The following is a 24,004-nucleotide window of genomic DNA, read 5'->3' on the forward strand; positions in this document are numbered from 1 at the left end:
TTTTTTAAGAGCATAACTCAAGCAACATTAGAAACTAAAATTGGCGGTCTTGCATTTAAGTAAAATGATCTATTGGTCGTTTAGTAGACTCGAGTCAGGTTAGCTACTTCTCCACCCTCCACTTTGGCTTGATGATGGTTAGGGCGCTTGGCTGCTGAACCTGATGACTCCGGTTAGATCCCATCAGCGACGAGGGCGTTTAGATGAAAACGACATACAAGATGCCCGTGTGCTGTGCGATGTCAGCGCACGTTAGAGTACTCCACAGAACATAAGTTAATCCGGAGCACCTATCCGAATCGCTACGGGATTAATCCGGCGTCACTACGATGTTCCTCATTCCCATCTGCTCCTTTGGTGTGATGTAAAGCCTACCCTGCGTCCCGAAAGTGCGCTGTGATGTCACAGCCCCTGAATAGCAAAATGAGCAGAATGCCCTATATACTGTTGCCCCTTTGGTTACGGCGGCAATGATTTTCAGCGAAGTGTTGCTTGCTTTTGCTTTGAGCTCACTGTGCGCGGTCGAATAATAATAATAATAATAATAATAATAATAATAATAATAATAATAATAATAATAATAATAATAATAATAATAATAATAATAATAATAATAATAATAATAATAATAATAATAATAATAATAATAATTGGGGCAGTTTTCCAGCGCGTGTGATTTTTAGATCTGATTTGAAACATGCGCATTTTTATGTCCGCGAGTGTGAAGGTGCCATTTTTCATCTCCGTTCCTTCAGTCGTTACTTCGCACCTTTCAGTGCAAAAGAAAGAATAAAGAAAGGAATATTAAATAAGGCTTCGATGCTCGGAAGCCGCTACTCGGAAGACCGCACCAGGAGAATAACGGTCTAATACGGCACTATAGTCAGAGACGGGGGCAACGATTCCAAGGAAAAATGGGGCACACAAGATAAGCACGTGAGGACAGCTTCAGAACCGCGTTGTTGCGAAGAAACTAGAGCAACGCGCGTTATTGTTTCGGAGTCGTTACGAGGCGACGTGCGGTGTTACATCATGGCTTGTCAAGGTGCGCGCGGCGATTGTACCGACCTATTTGCGACCGACGTGTGGCGTACTGGTGTGGAGAAGGCGGCTTGCAAATTCTCTAAGAACCGCAGTAACGATCAGGGAGGAGGTATTCATCCTTTTGCTTTATCGTCTTCTATAGCCGCCTGACATTCATGTCCATCCCTTTGTTCGGCTCTCGCAATGATAGCTGTTTCACTCAGTAGCAAACTGTCACAGGCTCCATATGCACCGCAGGTCGCTACTATGAGGGGTGGCTCACTCACAATCACGCCTTCACGTTCACACTCGCTACCCCTCACTAATTTCCTCTCACACTCACATCCGCTAGCACTCACAACCAATCTGCTCGAATCCACTAATTTTCTCACATTCACCACTACTCGCTTGCACTCACACTTTCATCCACTAACTGTCATTCGCACTCACAACTCCTCACACATCCACTCAAGTCCATTCACACTTAACACAAACCACTCGCACTCATACTCACGTCCATTCAGACTCAATACCGGCCAGTCGCATTCACACCCATAATCACTCACGTCAAATCACTCAAAGTGATGCCCACTCACCGACTCTCACGTCTACTCACTCGTACTCAGGTCCACTCACAGCCAGTGACACTCATGACTCTTACGTCTACTCACTAACACTCACAACCCCTCATTCGTGCTGAAATGCGAGTGTGAGTGAATATGAGCGCACGTATGGGTAAGTGCGCCGACCAATGATATTGTCGCGAAGCGGTGACAAGGCCACTGGCGACAAATGAGGAAGCTTGAATTTAACTCGAATAAACTATCCATTGGGCTGACTTGCGCCAGCAAGAGAACTAAGCAATCGGTGGCGGCGATAGTTGTTGCGACTGAAGGAAGAATGAAAAGAAAATGCACTGGCCTGCTACTGGCTCTGTAGCTGAGCCACCTTCGCTGCCTCGTGCGGACAAAAGAGAAAAAGAGAAGAAAGAAAAAGAGAAGAGGGAGAAAGACGCGCGTCGGCAACAGCCGTCGTCCACCACCGAAACAATAGCGGGTGCAAAGACGGCCTACAACAGATAAAAATATGGTGGCAGGCTAATCCCCGCCGCAAGCGGCAGTAACCTACCAGTCCCATCCCCGTAGTGCCAGGATCAACCACCAACCAATACCGGCGGCGGCGATTGCAGCAAGCGTGCTCGGCGGACTTGATCTACGAATGCCCGTTTCACTCGTCAGCGCTCAATTTAAAGGCGGTAAGAAACATCCAGATGAAACCGAAAGCGGTGACTAGCATACCCTGGAAAATCGTAGAAGCACATTGTACGTACGTAGCTGGAATCTTTCTAGACACATCTCGAAGCAGCTTCTGCAGTAAAGAAAATGATAAAGCCGCGTCTCACGACAACTAGCATGAAGAAAGAAAGAGTACAGAATCGATCCGTGCACTACAATCACAGCGATAAGAGCGCATGCCGGCGGCTGTAAAAAAAAATAATAACGACGAGTAGAGATTTGAATGGTTCGAGGCAATATATGCGCCAACGCTTCGTACGATGTTCTCAGATGTTGGGCATCTGAGCTTTCGGACCGAATATACCGAGTCACGTTTGTTTTCCGGCTCCTTCCTAGTAGCTCTGTGTACATGAACTCGACAGAGTCGAGTAGAGTTAGCAAGTAAAAAAAAAATCAGTTTTCAGTTACATGTATACGCAGTCGGGTCGAGTAAAGTAGGCGGTGGAGCGAGTCCAGTTAACTCGCCTGCAGTGGGCAGGTCAACTCTCTTGACCCGCTTGCCCAAAAGCCTGTAGACGCTGTCGAGTCAGGGAGTCGAGGTATGAGGAACTCTGGGATCAAAGAGCTTCTGGCGTGGCAAAAGCGTCAGTGAAATTGAATGCTTTCGCCGTCATCAGCGATAAAGACAATAAGCGAGGCTCTCGACAGTAAAAGGCAACGGAATCAAACACGAGGAAGCTCACACAATAACTTCGAACATCGGCGCTAGGCGCCGCTGCTATACTTTCTGGCTTTTCTGGCTAGGGGTCAGTTCATGTAGACACCAAGCGGGTCGCGTAAGGGTGACCTCGTTTACCCAACGCTGACTCGACCTGATGCTGTCGAGTCCATGCATACAGGGGGCTAGTGAGCAGTTCGGGCGGAGATAGCTTTAAGTCCCTTGACATCTGCAGGGTATACACTTTCCGTTGCTTTCACTTACGAGTCATTCCAGACTCTCATTACAATCATCATCAGCTTGAACTGCTTTGTAGTCTTCAACGTTGCTTCGATTACGATTAAGCGTGGTCTGTTTTTTATCGCGCGTATGTCACACCGCTTCGGGATTCTTATAGTGTTGGCTCGATATTTTTCTCCAGCTTTCGGATTTCTGCAACGTTCGGCTTGCCGCTGATTTTACGTAGCAGCAGATTCAGGATTACTGCAGCTTTGGTGTAGATTTAGACTACTGCGGGTTTTATATTAGAGCATCGTTTAGAATAATGCAGCTTAGGGTTCCTTTTATAGTTAGGGCGCGATATTTCCCGCGTGTTACTAACAGAATTACGGTTCAAAATTTGATTTGTTCTCCGCGGTGGCCTACGTGCAACCAATGCATAAGAAAAAAAATGCAAACTTTGTAGTGCCAACCATTGCCTTTAGTGTACGTTGCCTCCGCCCGTGTTCACGGAAGCGTGACGGATGGCGCCATAAAATTTCAGGAAATGCGCTCGAAGTGCCCGCGAGATGAAAGGGGACAACCGCACGTTATAATAACATACTCGAACAGCCGCAAATACCGAAGCCTGGGGAATAGCGGCTTTCTTGGAACGCTCACTGCTTTTTAACGAGTCCCAGTTTATACTGGTGTACGTGCCGCTTTGCAGTTGCGGACGCGGCGTTTACGAGCTCCGTAAACGCACCAGTGTTGGTGTTGGCATTTCTCGCGCGTAGCCGAGGCTCAAAACGACTCCTTTGGACGCACACTGTTTGAAGCGCCCGTCGCGTAGCCCGCTTTATGCTCATGGCGTTTATGCACAGACGTGGTGTTTATATGCCTCTGCGCGAACGACGTTTATTGCACTCGGGTGGAACAGGGTCGCCTACACGTTAGGGGTAGTGAAGTTTATTTGGGCCGGGAGGTCGCTCCGCTGCGTTCCTTGAGGCATGCTGCAAGTGTTCTAGGTCGTCTCCTGCGGAGCATTTATAGCATGTGCCGTACTGAAATGACCAGGCCAACATTCGGGTCGCGGAACGAATGGGAAACAAAACCGCACTTCTATTCTTCATTACCTAGGTTTACACCATGTTTTATTTAGTGCCGATGTACACTAGGTCTATACAATACAAGCGTGATAGCACTGTAGTGCTGTAGTATAAGGAAAGGTAAAAGGTACTCCTCCGAAGCCCCTTGCAGCACAGGCCCGTGCGCTAGACGGCAATTTCATTATAATGCGCGTGCACAACTTGGCCAAACATAGATATGGCTAAAGTACTCTGGTTCGCTTGAGCTTCAATCAGAGACTTGCTCGTACAAGCATACGAGACCAGAGAAGTTGACCGTAAAGCTAAGTGAAAACTTGTACCCCCTGGAATAACAGATATAGGTCTCTGTCGGCATTGGGGATAAAAATTCGCCACTCCTCGGTGAATGCGGAAGCAATGAGGTTACCGACACAATGCATATGGAGTCTGCGGCGACGCGCCACGGCAAGAGGAAGTATGTTGCCGCAAAAAAAGAAAACTATCACAATCTCAAATGAACTGTTCAGCTCCTCGTCATTTACGGATATAGCCGAATATCAGTCCTTACTATGCCGACATATTTAACTCGCGCTGCTTTAGCAAATCTCTACGGGTGACCACTAGGATCTTCCTCGATTCCGGTCCTCGCCTTCCTGCAACAAACAGTCCAGACGTGTGGTCGCTGACCACAATGCTTCGTTTTCTAACCGCCGACAGGACCATCACCGGACGAGATTCCGCCCACTTCGTTTCCGCTATGCACGACAGCCGCCACGGCATCGACGACGACGTCGACAGAGGGTTCCTGAGAACGCAACGACCGGCCGTACCTCCGACGGCGCCGGCGTCGCGGACCCCCGGCGGCGCTTTCTCTCACGGCGAGGCCGAGGAGCCCGCGTCGCGTGCATGTCGATGAGAGGACCAGCGAACCGGCAATCGAAGAAGGCGGTGCAGGGTGTCTGCGAAAAAAATTCCCCTTTCAATAGGGTGCAATTACAGCAAGCAGGACATGCGCGCAGGACTGACGCGGAGCCCTGCGGCGTGGGTCCATTATTCAGTAGTGGTCTATTGGTGTTTGCTTCACATTCTGGCCTTACGGGCAGGACAGCTACGCGGTCGCCACGGGGGTTCTTAAGTGACCTCGAAGGCTGAGCCAATTTGGAGCTCGGTGGAGATGGTCCGGCGTTGTCGCACGGCGATTGTCACATTGTATCAACACGCACTGATGGCGTTGACTTCCTGCTTCAGCGGGAAACCGGATGTGGAAGAGGAGGAACGACACACGAAGCGCCGTCACTAAATAAGACAAAAGGGTGCAGGTTGTGACGTCACTTTTATTTTACTTTTTTATTTTACTTTGCGTCGTGTTTCTATGCATTTCCGTAAGGCAGCACTGGGCCATTGGTGTCACGGTGGGGAGCAGCCCCGTATTCGTGTAGCGTACTATACGTGTATGTCCTGGAGTGTCCGAACTGTTTGGTTCACAAGCACCAGTCCTGTTTCGCATCATCTAGACCTGAACGCAGCGACATGACCATGGCGCGTTGTGCTCTGACATTGACTCAGGATGAAATAATTGTGCTTATCTCTGGCTTGTACCACGATAGTTGCAGCTCACTGTTCTTGCCGAGTGAACACTGTAGTTCTTCGCTATAAAAAGCCAATAATAAAAAAAAACGCATTGCCTAATACCCAAGAGTCATTTTTTGAATATTTCACAAGTTCATTGATACTTCGCGCTATGTGGTGCCAGGGAAAGCCTCGCTCTTTTATCATGTGTGCTTGCAACTTGGCGTAAAATATTTACTGCCTTTTCCTTTGTGTCCCGTCTTCTATTTGAAGCGTGTAGTCATATCGTGCCTATTCCATTTTCTTGTGCTTCTCTTCACATTATCAAACTAAATAATGGTAATAATTTCTTGCCTCTCTCGTGTGTACGTCATGAAGCTAAAATGCCATTATGTCTTTCACCTCTGTTCAATCCAAACTTACTTATTTAAATGGGTACCAGAATGCACAATGAAAACACAGGTATCTAGTTGTAGTAATGCATCTTCATTTTGTCTCATTTTTTCGCAGAGCATTACAGTGCCGGTTCGGATCATCGTGACGGACGCCAACGACAACGCACCTGAGTTCCAGGGCACGCCATACTTCCTGAACATCAGCGAGGTATGTGCCGGAGAACGAATGCTTGTTCCAGCTCTACTGCAGAGAAGAACATTGTTATGTCACGCAGCTTTCAATATCCATGCTAATGCTGTGACTAGTGGCCGACCTAAACCAGGAACAGCTTACTTTGCTGCCGAATAACTTTCAAAGCCGCTAGCTGCCTCCTTATATGCGAGTATTATTGCTTTGTTCGTGCCCCCTCATTTGCCTTCCATCTTGTACGCTCGCATCGAGAGCCCTAGGGAAGCGCAATAATGCAAAAATGAAAAACCGAGATTATTGAAAATTGTGCATCCGCGACTAGTACTCTGCACTGAGACAGAAAACGTGCTGTGGTTCGCAAAGCCTTCTCGGTGACCTGGTCAGTGGTCAGTGCCCTTGGGCAACTGTGTCCACAGCGCGTAAGTCTTCGTCTCAGAAGAATTATTACGCTGTATAGGCAGCCACTCGCGAGCCCGGTGCCGACAGGCGAGTGATTAAGTTGCCCAGTTTGCATAACATTTTCCGCTGACTCCTTTTTTCTTCTGGCATATCTGGGACGTGCCAGACCGGAAACACGCCTCGCTAGTCGCACACACGCAGTGTCGCACGCGGTATTGCCGTCGTTAAGCCATTCTTGCGGCCCTCCGTATCCTACAGCGTATTCTTTTACCGGCTTCCACGTATGCATACGTAAGTGCATGCCCGTCGAACACGCAGCGGACACGGAGGAAAAATTGGCGAAAGTTACCCTCCTTCAAGTCACCGCCTGGACGGCCCGCATGCTACTCATGAATGCCGCCGGAGCGCCGTCTTGGGGCGGTTCTCTCTAACGCCCCTTTGTTTGCGCGACACATTGATCTGGAGCCAATGTCCGCATGCACACGGGAAAGCAGCCCGTATTGTACATTTTCGTGTTCCGAGAACCGCGGCCGGCACGCTCGAAGTGAAAGGAACGCTACATATTCGTTGCCACAATGGAAGGCGTAGGCTTAACCCCTGCATGTAGTCTCGTGCGTAATTGTTTTACTTGTGAGTGTCCTTACCGCGCTAGTGCTGACCTGCACGTTTCGTGGGTTCTTTACATCTTGTTTACCCCCCTGGCGTTTCGGCGGTAACGTGGCAGACCTGTGGAAGAAAGTACTTTATCATGGGGATCATGTTAAGTATGTACTGCAGACAGTCTGCGAATCGAACGTATACGGGTGCAATGATGGTCCGCATGTCAACTGTGAGACTTCATTAGGGCAACGTTTACTCATCGCACCTGAGCAGCCTTCTCGAGACAAGTTAGAATACGCGAATTGTTCGCACTTTGCGGCATTGTCGTGTCTGCATTTTAGGGGCAACACGTCCTACATACCACCTACAAAAATTAAATTAAGGAAATAGAACGAAGTGCAGTTTGATGACCTTGCTGCATTTGGTGTAGCCTAACGTTTAAACGGGGCTCAAGATTGAGAAATAAAAATTATTCTGGGGCCATGAATGGTATAGCGATAGTGTGGACTGAAATCAGGTTGACAAGCGCTAAATGTGATCCAGGGCTACGCCAAGACGATGGAAATGAATGCTTGGGCGCTGGATTCACGAGTACATGCACTGCAGCTTTGGCGCAGCATGCTGTGCCAAAGCTGCTCTTCATCGGAGAGCAAGTCGCTCGCCGATGAACTGCCTTTATTGAGTGTGGTCGCACATCTCCATTGCAGGGCTCCATCCCGAATACGCGGAGGACAATATTCATGACAAGGACCGTCGCTCTGTCTTGATGTGCTGCGAATGAAAAACAGAATGCCAAGTGCTGAAAGTTTGTAGTCCTTCTTAGACTATAATATAATCACTTTGAAAATCAGGGAATTCCCAAGAAGTCTCAATAGATTGTTTGGAAGCGGATGAATCCACCGACGCGATGAGCCGCGCACTATTTCCGATGGTTGTAGTACATGGGTTAAGGTAACGAAGCCACGTACACCACTCCTTAACGTTAAGTGGCTTCGATAGGCAGCTGTCGCAGCCTCATGACCGGAACAAGTACTGGAACGAAAGCGCAGTAAATACAGTTTACCACGCCTGGTAATCCCGCTTAAAAGCTGAATAGACTTTTGAGCGTGCTCTCGCAGAGTCGTGTCCGGAGAAAAGAAGAGGAAATGCAAGGACGATGGATTACGCTGCACCCATACGCGACTGCGAAGATTCCTATCCGAGGTCTGCCGCTTTTCTGAGCTACGCTAGCGTAAATTCGTCTAGCGGCGACTTCCTCGGTGATTAGCCGATACCTTGAAAGGCGAAGAGAGTGCATGCCGGGATCAGAAGCCGTTTCGGATAATGAAGTCACGCGTCGCTACAGAGCCACGCATCGCGACCGCTCGCGGTCCGAGTAGCGCGGAGCGCTCAGCGACGCGCTCAGACTTTTCAAAAGCGCTGGGCGAAAGAAAAAAAAAAAGGAAAAAAAAAAAACGCGAGCAAGTCAGAAACGACTAGCGTTCAAAGCGTGTAGGGATGCGTCGCGCGCTCACCGACAAAACGCGGAAGCTCCTCCGGGCGTCTTTTCTCTCGTTTTCGCCCCGCTCGTAGAAAAGCAGTTGCCCCGCGTTGAACTGTAGAAGGACAAGAGCACTTTCCTTCTGGTAGCGAGAAGGCGTTGTGGAGAACAACGGCAGCAATAACAAGAAGAAGAGTGCCAGACGTTTCGCTAGACATGTCTTCCATAGCCAGAAGGAAGATGAGTGAAAGGGTGCTGGTACCGCATATAGACGAGGGAAATAAAAAAAAGAAATGTGCAGTGCACAAGAGCGACTCGTCTATTGTGGCAGCCTACTTGTAGGCCTGAAAGAAAAGGGGAAACTGCAGAGCGGGGGAAAAGGCAGCGTTTCTTTATTTTCTGTGCTGAGCGTGCTTTTCATCCACATCGCTGACCCGCAGAGTACGGCGCCCGGCACGACGGTCATGCAAGGCATCCGTGCTGTGGACAAGGACCAGCCCGGACCGTTCAGCACGGTCGAGTACTACGTCGAAGACGGACCGCACTCGGTAGGCCACGCTGTGTGACACACGCACAAATTCTTTCTCTCTTTCTGTTCCTTACATTCCTTTGCTTCTATCCCTTTTTCTGCTTAACGTTTTTATTATAGTTGCTCCGACATTCCTATTCATTTTGACTTCCGGGGTTTGTGTTGGCCGCTCTCTACTTTACTTGCACTTCTTCGTGGCCGCCTTACTGCTTGAATTTTTTTTCTTTTGCCCATTCATTACTGCTTTGTGTTATTCTCGATAATTCTAATCAATGAACCTATTTTTCTTTTGGCAATTGTAAGACGTAAATACTGTGGCCTTCAATTCTCTCTCGTACAGCCATACCTCGTAGTATGCCCCAACAGCAATGTGATCGTCACATTTCGTAACAAAGGCAAATTCCCAGACAGATTCGAGCATTCCTCCGCTTAATCTACAAAGAGCCAACTGGGGAAATAAGCGTGTTGGCGTGTGCTCGAATTACGTGCAAATAGCCAAATGCTTATAGTTTGATGTTTTCTATTTACAAAGCTTCAGCTACCAAGGCTGTGCTGTGGTAGATTGCGCTATAGGCAGCGATTTTTTTTTTGTTAACAATGTGTTGACGCTTTAATGTCATAGCAGCACCCTGGGAAGAACTAGTTGAGATCATCAGATGTATTTTGGACGCCAAGGTTTCTTCTAGGTGTGCGCGGATTTGTCTGCTGGCGTTTTTCGCATTTGCCTTTCAAAGAAAAACCGACGACCACGACATTTCTACGAAGCGCTAAGAAAAGCGACTCTTCGCTTCTATATTTCGCCACTGTATACGTATGCCATTACTCTTAATTACTCTGGTTGCCTAGCGTCGTCTTTGATTATATCGATGACAAGATGACCTATTTTTTTTTTTTTTTTACATGTATAAAGCTGTGCTTGATGCAGTCGCGCGCGTCTAGCCAAAACCAACTATTAATAGGCCCGTGTCGCACATCGAGCGTCTCCGCCGTTGTCTGTAGCATGCGCTCTTTCGATGTATTCCCGTTTGCGATCGAAGCAGCACAGTAACGTGCCTGTTACTATTGGCACGCATCATCGATTACTCACTCGCTACGAATAGTTTGGTGGAGCTTTTCCTGGTCTGATGTGGGGTTGCTTGTTATGCAATGCGAAGCATGTCTTACGGCACTCCACGTTGTTTTGCTGCTTCATTTGGCAAAATTCGACCCGCAACTTTGCGAAGAAAGCACGCATCTTCGAAAGGACGGCCATGCACTGTTGGCATCTTAATCTTAGCAGCCTTCACTCTTTTCTCAGCGCATACGCAAGTTTACTTTTAATACTTCAGGATTATTCTCTATTTAAATGCTTCCTCTATTTGTGTGCGTGCAGACGTTGGGTCTGCCACGCTTTGCCTTCTTCCGGTCAAAGATAGATATGTAAGTGCACCGCACGTATTACTTGAAATCAATCAAAATAGTTATATATAGTGGGCTTGTTTACCACAGTATATACTCTATTCCTCTGACATAGAACAAGCAGAGTGCCAGTTCTCTCTCTCTGTTTCCTTCACTTTAATTTTGTAGTGAATCTTGTTTTACATGTCCGAATTTGTGCTGTACCAATGCATCAGCCGCCTACATTATAATTATATTTGTATTTACCTTTAGGTACATCATGCCGCCGCATTATTTTTCTGTATGTTTGAAGGAGTGCGTCTCGTCTGCAAGAGAACCATGCATTCCATTTGCCAGAATCGTTACCAAATCATTTGGTAGCACTAATGACCTCATTAAGAAAAGTTAATGGTTGAAATTTACTCACTTGTATGTGCGCTGTATTAAATCAAAGCAACCTACACGGAGAACACTAACGCAACTGTCTCTAGTATACTGGTTTTGTCCCAGCTGGCAAAACTCTACACATACACGAATACCGTGAACAAAAGACCTGAAAGGCTACACCACAGGGCTTTACCTTATGCCCCCTTCGTGCATCCTGTCGGCCTGTCCTAACCGCTGAAAGGGTGAATGTTTCTTACTTTTGTGATTGATGCCTGCAAGAGCATAGTGCAAAAGGTGCTCGCTCCTGCATAGATAAAACCACCACGGTGATCTGGTGTGAAGCTGCTCTGCTTTTCTCCAATAATGCGGAAATCACTTCTGCACAGAACTAAGATGCGTGACTAGTTCGAAGCTCGAAATGGTGGTTTGCGGAAATGCCCTTTCTCTAAAACTTTCAGTTGAGAGTAATGAATTTTCGCCAAAGCCTGTTGCGATGGATGGTTCTTTGTTCACCAGCTTAATTTTCGGTATTCCCTCCTACACTCGATGCCTAACTTCGTAATAGTTAAGCAGCGTACTTCTCTAACGAACCTGCCCGTGCGACGCGCAGCACCTTCTGGCCTTCGAGAGCCAGCTGGAAGGAACGCTGGTGCTGAAAGACAAGCTCGATCACGAGTCCCTGCCCAAGTTTACCGTCACCCTCCGGGCACAGGTGAGCAGTCGATCGCAGTGTGGTGCTCTGCTTTGTCTCTATGCGACACAACTCACACAGGACTGCATCAGAATGTGGTAAAAGTATAACCTCAAGCTTAATGCTGTGTCAAAGTGCGGAAACAGCATTGCCCTAGTAGTAACGCCATGTTCTTTCCTGGGCCAAAAGTTATTCGCAGATGATGGATGGTCGATAGACGGCTGTTCAGTAATTGGAAGATCAGCTATAGCGTATACATTTTCGTCATGAATCGAGGTGGCTGGGCTCCAAAGGAAGACCTTTATCAAGATATGCTTAATAGAAGCTGGACAAAGCTTCGCTTCACTCACGAAGAAAAAAAATTATAAGGCGCGCCTTCTTCACCAGACTCTTTGTTGAAGCGTCCACGTTCTTTTGCAGTGTCATTGACTCCGAACGTTTATGTCATTATGTGACGGAAGCTAGGGCAATAATCTGAAGGATAAAATTTTTACTGAAAGGATGCCAACCTGCACATCACGTTGTTTTTAATTCATCGCAAACGTGCAATGTTTTGGCTGGTACTTCCGTTTTATGGCTTGAATTAAAAGTAACCTAATCTTCCTTGTTTCGACTTCTGCTGAAGCAGACGCTGGGAATTCATTCCGTAAAACTAACGCAATGTGTTTCACAAGAGCATATAGCCCTTAATTGCTCGCAGTCATTACAAAATTCAGGGGGCACTCAATTGGTGGAACTATTGTGCGAAACTGGTACCTTCTGAGTACGAGAATATATGGGCATCGCCATTAGAACATCCATACACCACTACCATCGCAGCTAGTATCGAGAGCCTGACTTTGGATGATAAATGCGCAAACTGGCACTACGTATATAGGCCTCGTGGTCAGCCGCAGGCACTGCACAACAGTGATCACTGTCTCTGTTCTTGCTCAGGACCAGGGAAACCCTCCACAGAGCTCGCACACCACACTGGTTGTGGTCGTACACGACGCAGACGACCAGAATCCGAGGTTCCTGGCCGAGAGGTACTTCGTCCAGCTGCACGAAAATATCCGCGCGGTGAGTTGTTTCCGCTCGCTTCTTCCGAAGCATCTTGCGCAGGCCTCTTGAACAGGAGCAAGTATAGGGGGTATTCACTGACGCGCTGCATTGTGGGTAATTGAGGCACCGTCGGCCATTTTTGTGTCCACGGAACAAACAGGGCGAACGTACGTATCAATTGCTGTCGTGCGGTTTTACAAGCAGTGGCATCCGCAGCTAATGTTGTTTACTGAGCTATCGTAGACTGTAATAGACGCGTGCACAGTGTAAACAACGGAAGCTGAAGAGCTGCGCGAAAGACCTCGGCATTTTAAGGTTCCGGAAGCACACACGAACAACTCCACTCGAACGAGATACCTCACCGAGACGCGACGTCACGTATGGCTGGCACGGCTCAACCGCACAAGTATCATGGAATATGAGAAATGTATGTCAAAATGGGCTGGACTGGAATCTTCCGGATGTGCCTTAGCAGCCAGCTCTTGTCACTATCCGTGCACGACTGTCCTTCACGCAATCGGAAGACACATTCCCGGTAAAAAAGCAGCGCGGTATCGCTTCCAGTCATGCGCATGCATGCAGCGCGCCGCCAACACCTCCTCGTCGTGTTTTGCTGCAATAGAATCCTTCATAGAGGGCTCGCTAAACTTTGTGTTTGTCGTACTTGCCTCATTCGATCAGAAGAAGTCGGATGTTCGCATCGTCTGTGTCGGCTGCTAATCAAAGCAGACCGCATGTAGATTCGGCGAAGGAACGTAGGCGGGCAGAGTTGTTTTGCAGAAGGTTTGAAGAACTTTACAAACTTATTTATCTCTAATAACAAATCAAGTTTAGCTTGGCCAAAACTGCGCTGTATTTCAAAAGTTTTGTTGCAAAAAGTTATTTCGAGCCCGCAAGGCAACGAGGTGGCGCCACCAGTGTCATCGCTGTGGCCTGTGGCAGCGGTTTCTTTTGCTTCCTTACCGCCACAGACGATGCAAGCATCCGACTTCTGATCGATTCAGGCAAGTACACGAAACAAATTTTGTATAAAAGATACTGACTACCAAACGCCATTTCTATGCAGAATATCAGCTACAAACACTCAGCGGTTTAGTTGGTATAAACGTTGGACGGCACGAACGTAATTGCACAAAGAGCGAGTTCGTCTGCTTCAACCGCGGCTCTTAACCCAGCCGCTTGTAACGTAGTTGCATTTTTCGAGTGGTCAGTAGGATTGCGATTGGTTTCTTGTGACGAAGCTCGTCCGCAGGACAAGGAATTCATGAATGTCGCACGTATCTATGCGTGGGCACAGGCCGACGCTTACCGTGCAGTTGCGCATATCGACTGCACACGGGTTGATACCAAAGTTTTGTTTCGTACAGGTCTCTGTCCGCATCGCGCACATTTTGCCGATAAATCAAACTGTCACTCAATACCGACTAACGGCGCTGGCATGAGGCAAAGTGGCAGAGCAAACGGACGCGCGCGAACAGCTAAGCTAACGCCGCCACGTACTAGTACTAGTCAGAACAGGACGCAAATATGGCGTCGACTGCATACTGACGTCAGCTGTGACGTCACGTGAATACCCCCTATAGGAACTTTGGAAGAGGCAGCTTCAAAGAGACGCCAGATAACACTATTGGGACAATGTCCAGGGCCTTTGGGAGTGAGATTAGCATTGCCCAATTTCATGCTTCAAATAAAACGCGTGCAGCGCGCTTTAATGCATGTCTTAATAAAGCTCTTTACTGTCTTTTGCTCTTTGGTTCTCAGCCGTCTATGCGGTAAAGAGTAGCGGAAGCTATTGGCGGGCACCAATATTTTCGTCTACATGCGCATAATCAACAAAATTCATTGTATACATGTCTGTCTTTTAGAGACAGAACTAATCGCCTGTCCTCAGACGTGACTCCGGAAGAGTTTTATATATATATATATATATATATATATATATATATATATATATATATATATATATATATATATATATGAAATTAGTGGAGGAGAGTACTTAGATGACGTCAACACTTTGCTTCGCTAATTCATATATGCTTCGCCTAAACTTGTTCGCGCCGTCCATTGCTTGCTGCGCATACCCCGAACAGACTCCGGCTGTCCCACTACTACCTTTTCATGCCAACCTTCCTTTCGAATCTGATATATGTGTTCTCAAGTGCAAACGATGGTGCATCGATTCAAACGCTTCCAAAAAGGTATGTGCTCAAATCCTGCGGGATGTCTCCCAAACTTAAGAAACCGATCTTTGAATTTTGGAGAGTTTTTGTCATTTTTGTTTTCGTTTCGGTGCAGCCTTTATCAATCCTTGAAAATAGCACATGCGTCGCTGGGAGCAGGGGCTTGAGTAGCCGCGGTCCGCTTGTTATGCACAACGCTCAGATCTCTGATCAGGCACCCTTTGTTACTATTGAATAACAATGGCCGCCCCTACTACGTCATCGCAGCCGTGCCCCGTATCCGCTCCGGACTGCGTAGAGAAAAAGGACAACAAAAGTCCGCCGTTAGCGAGTCTCGCCAAGCTAGTCAAAGATATAAAGAAACGAGCGCTCCCTCGTCACGCGTGCGGCGTTTCTCCGTGCAGGCCGTGGACGTCTCGAGAAACGCAAACTTTCATTAGCGGCACGCCCCTCCTGGGCTCCGAACCCGAGAACAAAGGGGACACGGCCTCCTCCCCCGTGCCATGGCCATCCACGCGTCGCTCTCGGGGCGCCGAGTGCGTCGTTACGCGGACACGGTGGACCTCTGGCAGCGCCTACTTTACGCGCTGCGCTGTTGCATTTCACTCGTGATGTTCACGGGCGCGCCCCGGCACATGCAGTCGCGCTGGCGCTCTACGGTGACGATAAGTGCACGAAGCTAGCTGGCTTGGCGTCTTGCGAGAATTTGTGAAGAAAAAGAAAGCTGGGCGCTCCTTCGTGGGCGTTCTTTAGCCCGTTATACGGATTGCTGTTTTTCACAGTCAAGGCCGCGATTACGTGCACGCTAACTTTCAGGATTGTTTTGTCGAGCTGTCTGAGCGTCCGCGGCATCAAAAACTGCTGTAGAAAACAACAAGGCAGCAGTTTGCAACCAACAAACCCAAATATAGGCTGTCGACTCGGCTGCTAAACCCGAGTACTCGGCTTAGTGTGCACTATGTTCTAGCACACTCGACCTGGGTTCGATCCCGACTGTGTTTAGATCGAGATAATCCGAACGCGTCCATGTGCTGTGCGATGTCAGTGCACGTTAGGAATTCCCCGGGTGCTCGAGATTGTTGCGGAGCCTTCCAGTACGGCATCTCCTTCTCTCTTCTTACTTCCACTCTCACCTTCCTCCCTTCCTCAACAGCCCGGCTGGTGGAGAAGCGTGAGAGATATACTGCGCCTTCAATTTCGCTTTTTTTTTCTCAGTATGAACGGCGCGAAACATGTGTATGTAATCGAACAACACCGGTAGAAGTCTGTATTTAAGTCATCTAGCTAATGCGACTTATAGTGATGATCACGATTAACGCAAACAAACTCGTCCTGTACCAGAAACCTACAAGCACGCCGAAATGTCGTCGCAGAAGGCGATGCCACTAAATAGTGAATAGAATACGTCAGTGCAGCTCCGTGAAAAGTAGTGGCACATGGTACATGACACTTCGAAGTACTGCCGGGTACATAAAAAGTGCGCGTCGCCGCACGCACTCAGGGCACCTTCGTGCGTCGCACCACCGTTGTTGGGGCGCCGCACGTGCTCCCTGAGGGTCGCACCGTCAGCGTTGCAGTAGCATGGCGTGGAGAGCACACCGAGGAGCCCCTCGCCGAGGCTTCGCTCAGTGGCCCGTGCGGCCCGCGCCTGAGCGCGCCGCGAGGGAGGACGCGCTAGACGTCTTTTCTTCGCGACACCCGGACCGTGACCTGGGGTATCTATCCGGGGGTGACCTTCGGCCGCGAGCGTTACCCCCGCCGATCTTCTTTGTCGTAGCGAGCGTCCCCCGGCTGCAGCGACCGTGTCGCCCGCCGGCGCCCGAGCTCTCGACGACATTGGTCCGCTCAAAGCTTCGCAAGTTACTCGCGCGGTGTGCTTCCGCACCCAGTCCTGGCCCAGACAGGGACAAAAACCTGTCTTGATCTGCTTTGGAAAGCGCGATGGAAATTTCCGCTCCTGGAAGTGCCCTAAGCAATGGTATCTCATGGCTTCAAAAGCGGTAGCTTATGCATCTCCCTTCACCGAGAACTATCCACGGACGGTGTGACAGGAACGCTCGCAGCTTATGCACCTTCGTTTCCCTCTTCAATCCGCTCATGCCTAGTTTCTGAGACACCACTTTAATGTCATGGTTATTGCATGAAACGTTGAGGCTCGTCCTCTTAATTCAATGTGCACAATATATCCTTCACTTTGATTCTGAGAATAGAACTATTGAGTTTCTGCCTGTCCACAGAGCTGCATGTCGAAGCTGAAAATGGCTGTACGTATTTCGTTCACGTCCGCGATTACGGTCAACAAACGAAGTACGTCTTTATCTTTTGTGGCCTGTTCAAATAACCGTTTTAGAAAAGCTGCTAGAACTGTGCCCAACTTGAGACTCCCTGCATTTTAATTTACTTGCGTTAGTTATTTTCTCACCATGTTGTTCCCCTACTCCCTGAGGGGGTGGCATATATCCCTTAACCAGTGATGAAGTTTTTTTTTCTTTTTTTTTATCGAATATTTAGGGGAATCCCTCAAGGTGGAGTAGATTTGTAATAAGGGAGTAATTACTCATTGCCATCCACCCAAACGCAGCCATACAACCACAAAGGAAAGCTACACAGCTTTCTCAGAAACTTCGTACTTAAAGGCATTATGGGGTACTCTGAATTTTTCTTTAACTAAGTAGTTTCTGATTGAAACACGCTTATTGACGGCCCTGTAATGCGCTTTTGCTGCTGCATCTATGCGGGCATCTGGCCCCACCACAATCACGGCGGCCGAGGAGGGTACTAGTCAGATTGTCCGCGACATCTGCCGTAAAGCTTGGCTCTGGGGCCTAAGTCAGCAAACTCTCCAAGCTTTGCCCAGAGCATAGCGACGGCCGCGTTGTCGAGAGACAGTGGAAGGACCCACTCTACGTAGCTGGCCGGGCGGATGTCAGTTAGAATATCGGCGAGAGCCCTGATTCGAATGTCAGAATATACGCTTGGCATTCCCTTACTATATGGGCAGTGGTCGCTGGACTTCGGCAGTGACGGCACATCCCTTCGTTGTGAAATAATTTTTATCGCAATGACGGGATTAACGAAGTATTAGTTGCGAGGCGGTGGACCAATGTCTGCGTGGCCCTCAATAACTCCTCCGGCATAGGGGGATTGGGGCGCGCCTGTTCCACGGTGTGTTCGATCCTCTCTTCCATTACGGAGGTGCTCAAGGGCCTTACGCCGTTTCTGAGTTTCTGAAAAATCTGTGTAGCTTTCCTTTGTCGCTGTATGGCTGCGCTTGGGTTGATGACGATGAGTAATTACTCCCTTATGTTCTCTCATTTTTTTTTTTTTTTTTTTTTTTTTAGTGGCCGAAAGCTATCATTGCTTTTGTGTGCTGTCTCAATTGTACGGTATTGGTTCGGTTTGGCTTATGGAGTCTAACGTCCCAAAGCCCCAAAGCAACCCCGGCTATGAGGGACGCCATAGTATTTAGCTTCAGCAATCACTACCAATTCAGGTTCTTCAACCTGAACTGACATCGCACAGTTCACATGATCACGACGGCGGCGGCTGAGATCGAACCCGGGTCGCCCGGCCAAGTTTTCGAGCAACCTAAGCACTTACCCTCTGCGGCGGGTGGCTAGTTCATTGTTCAAACTGATGTTTCTGTAGTTCTGGTTGATGCCACGGCAGTAGGGACGCAGGTTTCTCATTTCGCGGATGTCTTCAGCTGTGACATGACTGTGGACAAGGTACCTGTCGACTAAGCGGTGCTATAGCTTTACTGCTCATAGACGCTTTGCAGCGTTTTTGTTGACGCCGAGTGGTTCATTGCAGGGCGCGCCACTGGACGTGAAGCCGAGCAAGATCGAAGCCGAGGATCCTGACGAAGAGATCAAGGCCCCCATCAAGTACACCTTCAACTCAGGTGCGAATTTGGCTATGGACGGAGGCGTGCCATTAGATTTGTCCCAATACTGATAAATGTCTGGCACATATCGTGACGTAGCAATACTTTCTGAAAATAACTGAAATTAAGATCCTAGGTCTCTGGCCGCGGCGATCGTCTGCGGTGAAGGCCTCCCAGGCACTGCTCCGCTTTATGAAAAGCACGGGACTGATCGAAAGGCTACGATTTTTTATGTTACGTGATATGACTGTGACGTGATGTGACGTGACTGTACTGTCATCACCCATCCCTCTCTCACCCACAACTTTTATACCCACCTACCCTTCTCCCCCAGTGCAGGGTAGCAAACCAGTTCCTTTACCGGTTAACCTCCCTGCCTTTCCTTCTCATCTTCCTCCTCCTCTGTAGTTTATTTATTGCCTTTAGGTGAGCCGTGCTGCTGAACCCATTCAATGCGACGTGTGCGCTACGCACGAAGAAAGAAAAAGTGATTTCATCCCGCACCACTGATGTATCGCGGTTAGAGAAAGATCCACCAATTGGCGACATAAATACAATATTACCGATTTCTAAGAGATACAAAGTCGGATACGCTTACCAGAGGACAAACAAAGCCTTCGACAACGCATTCATAACTTGTGTGAAGTTCTCTGCTTTGGAGCACGTTAAATTGAATCGACGGAAGCGACCCACCATGCAGCGTGTTGTCTGCTAGAGGAAAGACAAGGTGCACATATACACTGTCATTTTTTCGTATCACTGTTCAAGTTTTCGCAGTATCCACGTTCTGATCGTAAGATCGTAAATTTGAGTTTTAGGATGCTTCCAATTTGCACGCGCAGCAAGTAGGCACTGCAGGGATGCTTGCTTTCATTGGACTCCCTCTCATCACTGTACCGTCGCTTCCCTTGTAGACGCCCCGGAGTACTCGTACTTCGACCTGCACCCGCAGACGGGTCACGTGTCCCTGGTGCGGCCGCTGCCGGAGGGCTTCGCACTGCCCGTGACGCTCGTGGTACGCGCCACGCAGCACGACAACCCGGACCGATTCACGCTCACCACGCTCACGCTCACCGCAGACCGGTTCCCGCCGCATGAGCTTCACTTCCTGCAGGTAAACGAGTGGTTACAGCACGAAAGAAAGTTGCTATATTCTGTGTGTAAACGTCTAGTTAAAAAGGTCATCCGGAAGCATGGTCACCATGTATTTTAATGTTCTTATTTTTGCATTAATCCCCGTTTTGTATAAGCAGTGATTTTATTGACTAAGTAACTAAGTTTCGAGTGGTGCTATGTCATCGTGGTGGTCCCGACTGATCGTGCCTTTTGTGACGCTGCAGTGTGCTAATGATGGCTAGCTGAATTTCAGCCACTTTCTGAGCGCTCAATTGGGATGAATGAAGGCACAGTCGCTTCAGCATCCTAATCCAATGTTTTCTTGCGATGGGGATTTGTAAATGAGACAATAACGCTTTATGATTAAGAAGCCTTGTTTTCTTTTTGAAGGTATCAATTATTGATTCCCTGTCTTACCATCACTGCCTATTCCGGCTCAAGATCTTCTGTAGGTTCTCCTTGTTAACTGGTAATTTTTTGTGCGAAGCTACTGGTGAGAGTTTGTGGCAGCACTCTTCAGTACCTCTAAGATTCAACTTCTGGTTGTATAAACCAGTGTTGTAACAGGATGTACGACATCAACATATACTAACAGAAGTTTAAAGCGGTACCAAAATTAGGAAGTAAATTCTATGTCGATTTCTTTGGAAACTTATATCAAGTCTGAAACAAAACACCATCCCCCTTGTTATCCGGCCCTGCAAAAAAAAAAAATAAATAAATAAATAAATATATATATATATATATATATATATATATATATATATATATATATATATATATATATATATATATATAAGTGATCAGCATCAGAGCATATGCTTTTAACTTACCCTATGCTGCGACGTGGTTCACTCAAAAGCGCGGGTCATTCGGCGCAGGACGAATACGAGGCCCGCGTGCTGGAGAGCACACCTCCGGGCCAGGCAGTACTCACGGTGCAAACGACTCGCGGCGCCGCAGACAAGGGAGGCGTCCGCTTCGAGCTCATGGACGACGGCAGCGGGGACGCCGCACCGTTCGCCATCCACGCCTCAGGAGAGCTCATCCTCGCTCAGCCGCTGGACTACGAGGCCAAGCGATTCTACACCATGCAGGTTAGTGTGAAGGAAAAATAGTGTGTGCGCAAATGTGGCTATTCACTGACTTGCTCTGCGTCGCGCACATGAATGATGTGTTCGTCATAGACTGAGCTAAATGTGCACATATAGCCCCAAAGCATTAGAGGTCTATACGCTCATCGCGATACCGACGACCATTGAATCGCTACATGGTGGCACTTAGATGAGATTATAATTTTCAAGAAACGCGACGAGATGAGGCTAGTTAAAATGCTATGGAGTGAATAACACATGAGAAAAAACTTCTTAGATGTTCCCTATTTTTTCTATGTTTTTCCCACAGTACTGCTAGTACAGTCGATCCCGTATGCGTGGAGCCCGGATATGTCGAATTATTGCTTATATTGAACTCTCAGAATATCCTATTGAAGATCCTGCGCAAAAGTATCCCGCGCGTTTATCGAACTTCCGCTGAGAAGAACATTTGATATATCGGATTACAAGCCGTGCCCCCGCCAAGTATGCTTGTCCTAATGGCGCCCCTACGACCATTTTTTGCGCGCGGAGGCGGGTCGGGTGCGCAGCCTTGGACACCTTCTGGCAGCGCTAACGCTCTAAAACCGCTTTATGATAACCTCGAGTCGGCCTGAAAGTGGCTTTCTTTCTGGCGTCATTTTCTCTTTTTTGTTTTCAATGCGACATTGCTGTCATAAGAGGAAATCAAAGTTCAACGTACTGGTTGTTGTGCAGTGAAGCCGGCTTGGCTGGCCGAATACTTGTGGCGATTGTCGCGTGGCCTGCTTCTCTACTGAATGAGACGGAGAAATCAACTGTACCCGGTTCTACCTGAGTTGATATAGAGTTTTCAGTGCGCCAGTAACAGAATTATGCTTCTTAGGGTGAGCGGTGGTGTTTCCCAGAGCACCGTCCACAACAGCTGTGATGTGAACCCCAACCCGGGCCCAGCGGCACTTGCGCAAAGCGGCTCTAATAAACGCTAGGTGCGAGCAGCTAGTGTTAGCTTCAGCTTTCCGATGTGACTCAACCAGATATTTAAAGCTCCCGTTCAGTGGGGGGTGTGCTCCGATTTTTAGCGCCTGACGCTCGGTGACGCTCGGTGCAATGGTGCGCGTCCGTGCGCCATGCGGTTCGCCACGGCCGATGCGAGCGGTGAGCTACCAGTGCATGCACCGGCGTGCAGCCCATTTCTGCCGGAAGCGTGCCACTATCTTGGGTGCACCGTATTGACGCTTCTGTGTTGCAGAGAAGCACGTCCCTTGGCATGTTTTATATATCGAATTATCGACATATCGAACGATTTCGCCATTCCTTCGAGTTCGATATATCCGAGATTCACTGTATATGCATATCACGCGTGGCTTGGACGTCACTTCATGTTCCTGAGCGTGCTGCCTAAAAATCCTGCTCTCCAGCAGTAGAGCCGCCGCTTGGCCGCATTTCGCCTGATGTACAGCAGCTCAGATACCTTCCTGTGCGCACATAGACAGTAACGACACGTGACACGCAGCAGCAGGAGCGACCAATGGCACGTCTTCGCTGCGCAGGTTCTTGCGACCGACGGCAAGCATAGCGACGTTGCGCGAGTGAATGTCACCGTGCTGGACGTGAACGACAACGACCCACAGTTCGGCCAGCCGCGCTACTCGTTCGTGCTCACCGATCCGGACGCCGTGCGCCAAGGAGCGCTGGTGGGACAGGTGCACGCCTCGGACGCCGACGCCGGAGACACCGTGCAGCTCACCATCGACGGACCGTCGGCGCGCCTCTTCACCATCAACAACCGCGGAGAGGTAAGGACCAGATGAAAGTATGCTGGCTGAGATGCTATAGTACGACGACACGGCCGCTCAAGAAAGCGCGCCGGTGGTGTAGGATGCAAAGAGGTGTCCGATGATTTGCAATCGCCTTTCCAGGTCTGCGTCAGCAACTTTCGAATGTCTGCTGACGACTCTGTTGTGTTTTTGAGGCGCATTGTTTTTGGAAACTGAATCCAGGTCTTGCCGTCGCAGTTGTGCGGCGGTGGCCCTGTTGCGTTTGAGGCGCTATTCTTTATGGGCACTGAAAAGAACTGTGAAATCTCACGCAGATTTAATGTGGTCATTTCAGGCATAACTCACTTGGATTACTTTGTTCAAACGCTCTCTATTTTTAAAAGATCAAACGAAAACCACAAGCGTAGATAACCTGACCCTCACAACCGATAATCTTCAACTCACCTTAAGCCGTACTTCAGAGTGTCAGGACCTTCCTCCACGCCTGAGATACACCCTGAGCCCATCAAGCCTCACCTCTGTTTGCGTCTTAAGAAAGACGGCTTAGATCACCGTGGACGAACAGCGCGAGGTTCTCATTGCAGCTCGGTGCCCGTGCGATTGATATGAACGCGAGTGTGTGGGCTTCTTCATACTTTCGTCTGCGTCAGACGATGACGTGCTTACATGCTAACTTTTCTCAGTGGGTGACCGAATAAAACTAATTCGTTCAGAAACAATGTGCGAAAAATTCCAGACAGAGGTATAAGATATGCTTACTTGTAAGAACAGCTCATGGTATCAGTCACACGCGATGAATTTTGCATGAGCTTTATGAACCTGACCATGAACAGTTTAGAGCCTGAAAAGACTGCCCAAAAGAGCGCGGAAAATATTTTGCCGAAAGTATTTTTGGGTTGCGCCTAATTAATGGCCTATAAAAGACATTACAATGCTACACGGTCGTCCACTCTTAGCCAGAACCAGAACACGCGAGCACGTGGACGCGATTTTCGAAGGGTCAGTGAGGCTTGACTACGCCGCGTATTGAGGCAAAGTTGCA

General features: G+C 48.6%; 1 protein-coding gene across 1 annotated transcript in view; it reads left to right on the plus strand.

Annotated features, from left to right (window-relative positions):
* The window catches only part of Cad96Cb (protocadherin Fat 4-like Cad96Ca), a 283,447-nt gene that overhangs the window by 247,256 nt on the left and 12,187 nt on the right, over positions 1–24,004 (plus strand). Inside the window, exons 5-12 of the mRNA XM_084595510.1 lie at positions 6,342–6,434; positions 9,336–9,443; positions 11,799–11,900; positions 12,816–12,941; positions 18,920–19,010; positions 19,907–20,106; positions 20,990–21,205; positions 22,735–22,980. Of these exons, the coding sequence (XP_084451636.1) occupies positions 6,342–6,434; positions 9,336–9,443; positions 11,799–11,900; positions 12,816–12,941; positions 18,920–19,010; positions 19,907–20,106; positions 20,990–21,205; positions 22,735–22,980 (1,182 nt within the window). The remainder of the gene's footprint in view (positions 1–6,341; positions 6,435–9,335; positions 9,444–11,798; positions 11,901–12,815; positions 12,942–18,919; positions 19,011–19,906; positions 20,107–20,989; positions 21,206–22,734; positions 22,981–24,004) is intronic.

This window comes from Amblyomma maculatum, chromosome 2 (genome assembly GCF_055883805.1).
Source record: "Amblyomma maculatum isolate TAMU_Amacu chromosome 2, ASM5588380v1, whole genome shotgun sequence".
NCBI lineage: Eukaryota > Metazoa > Arthropoda > Arachnida > Ixodida > Ixodidae > Amblyomma > Amblyomma maculatum.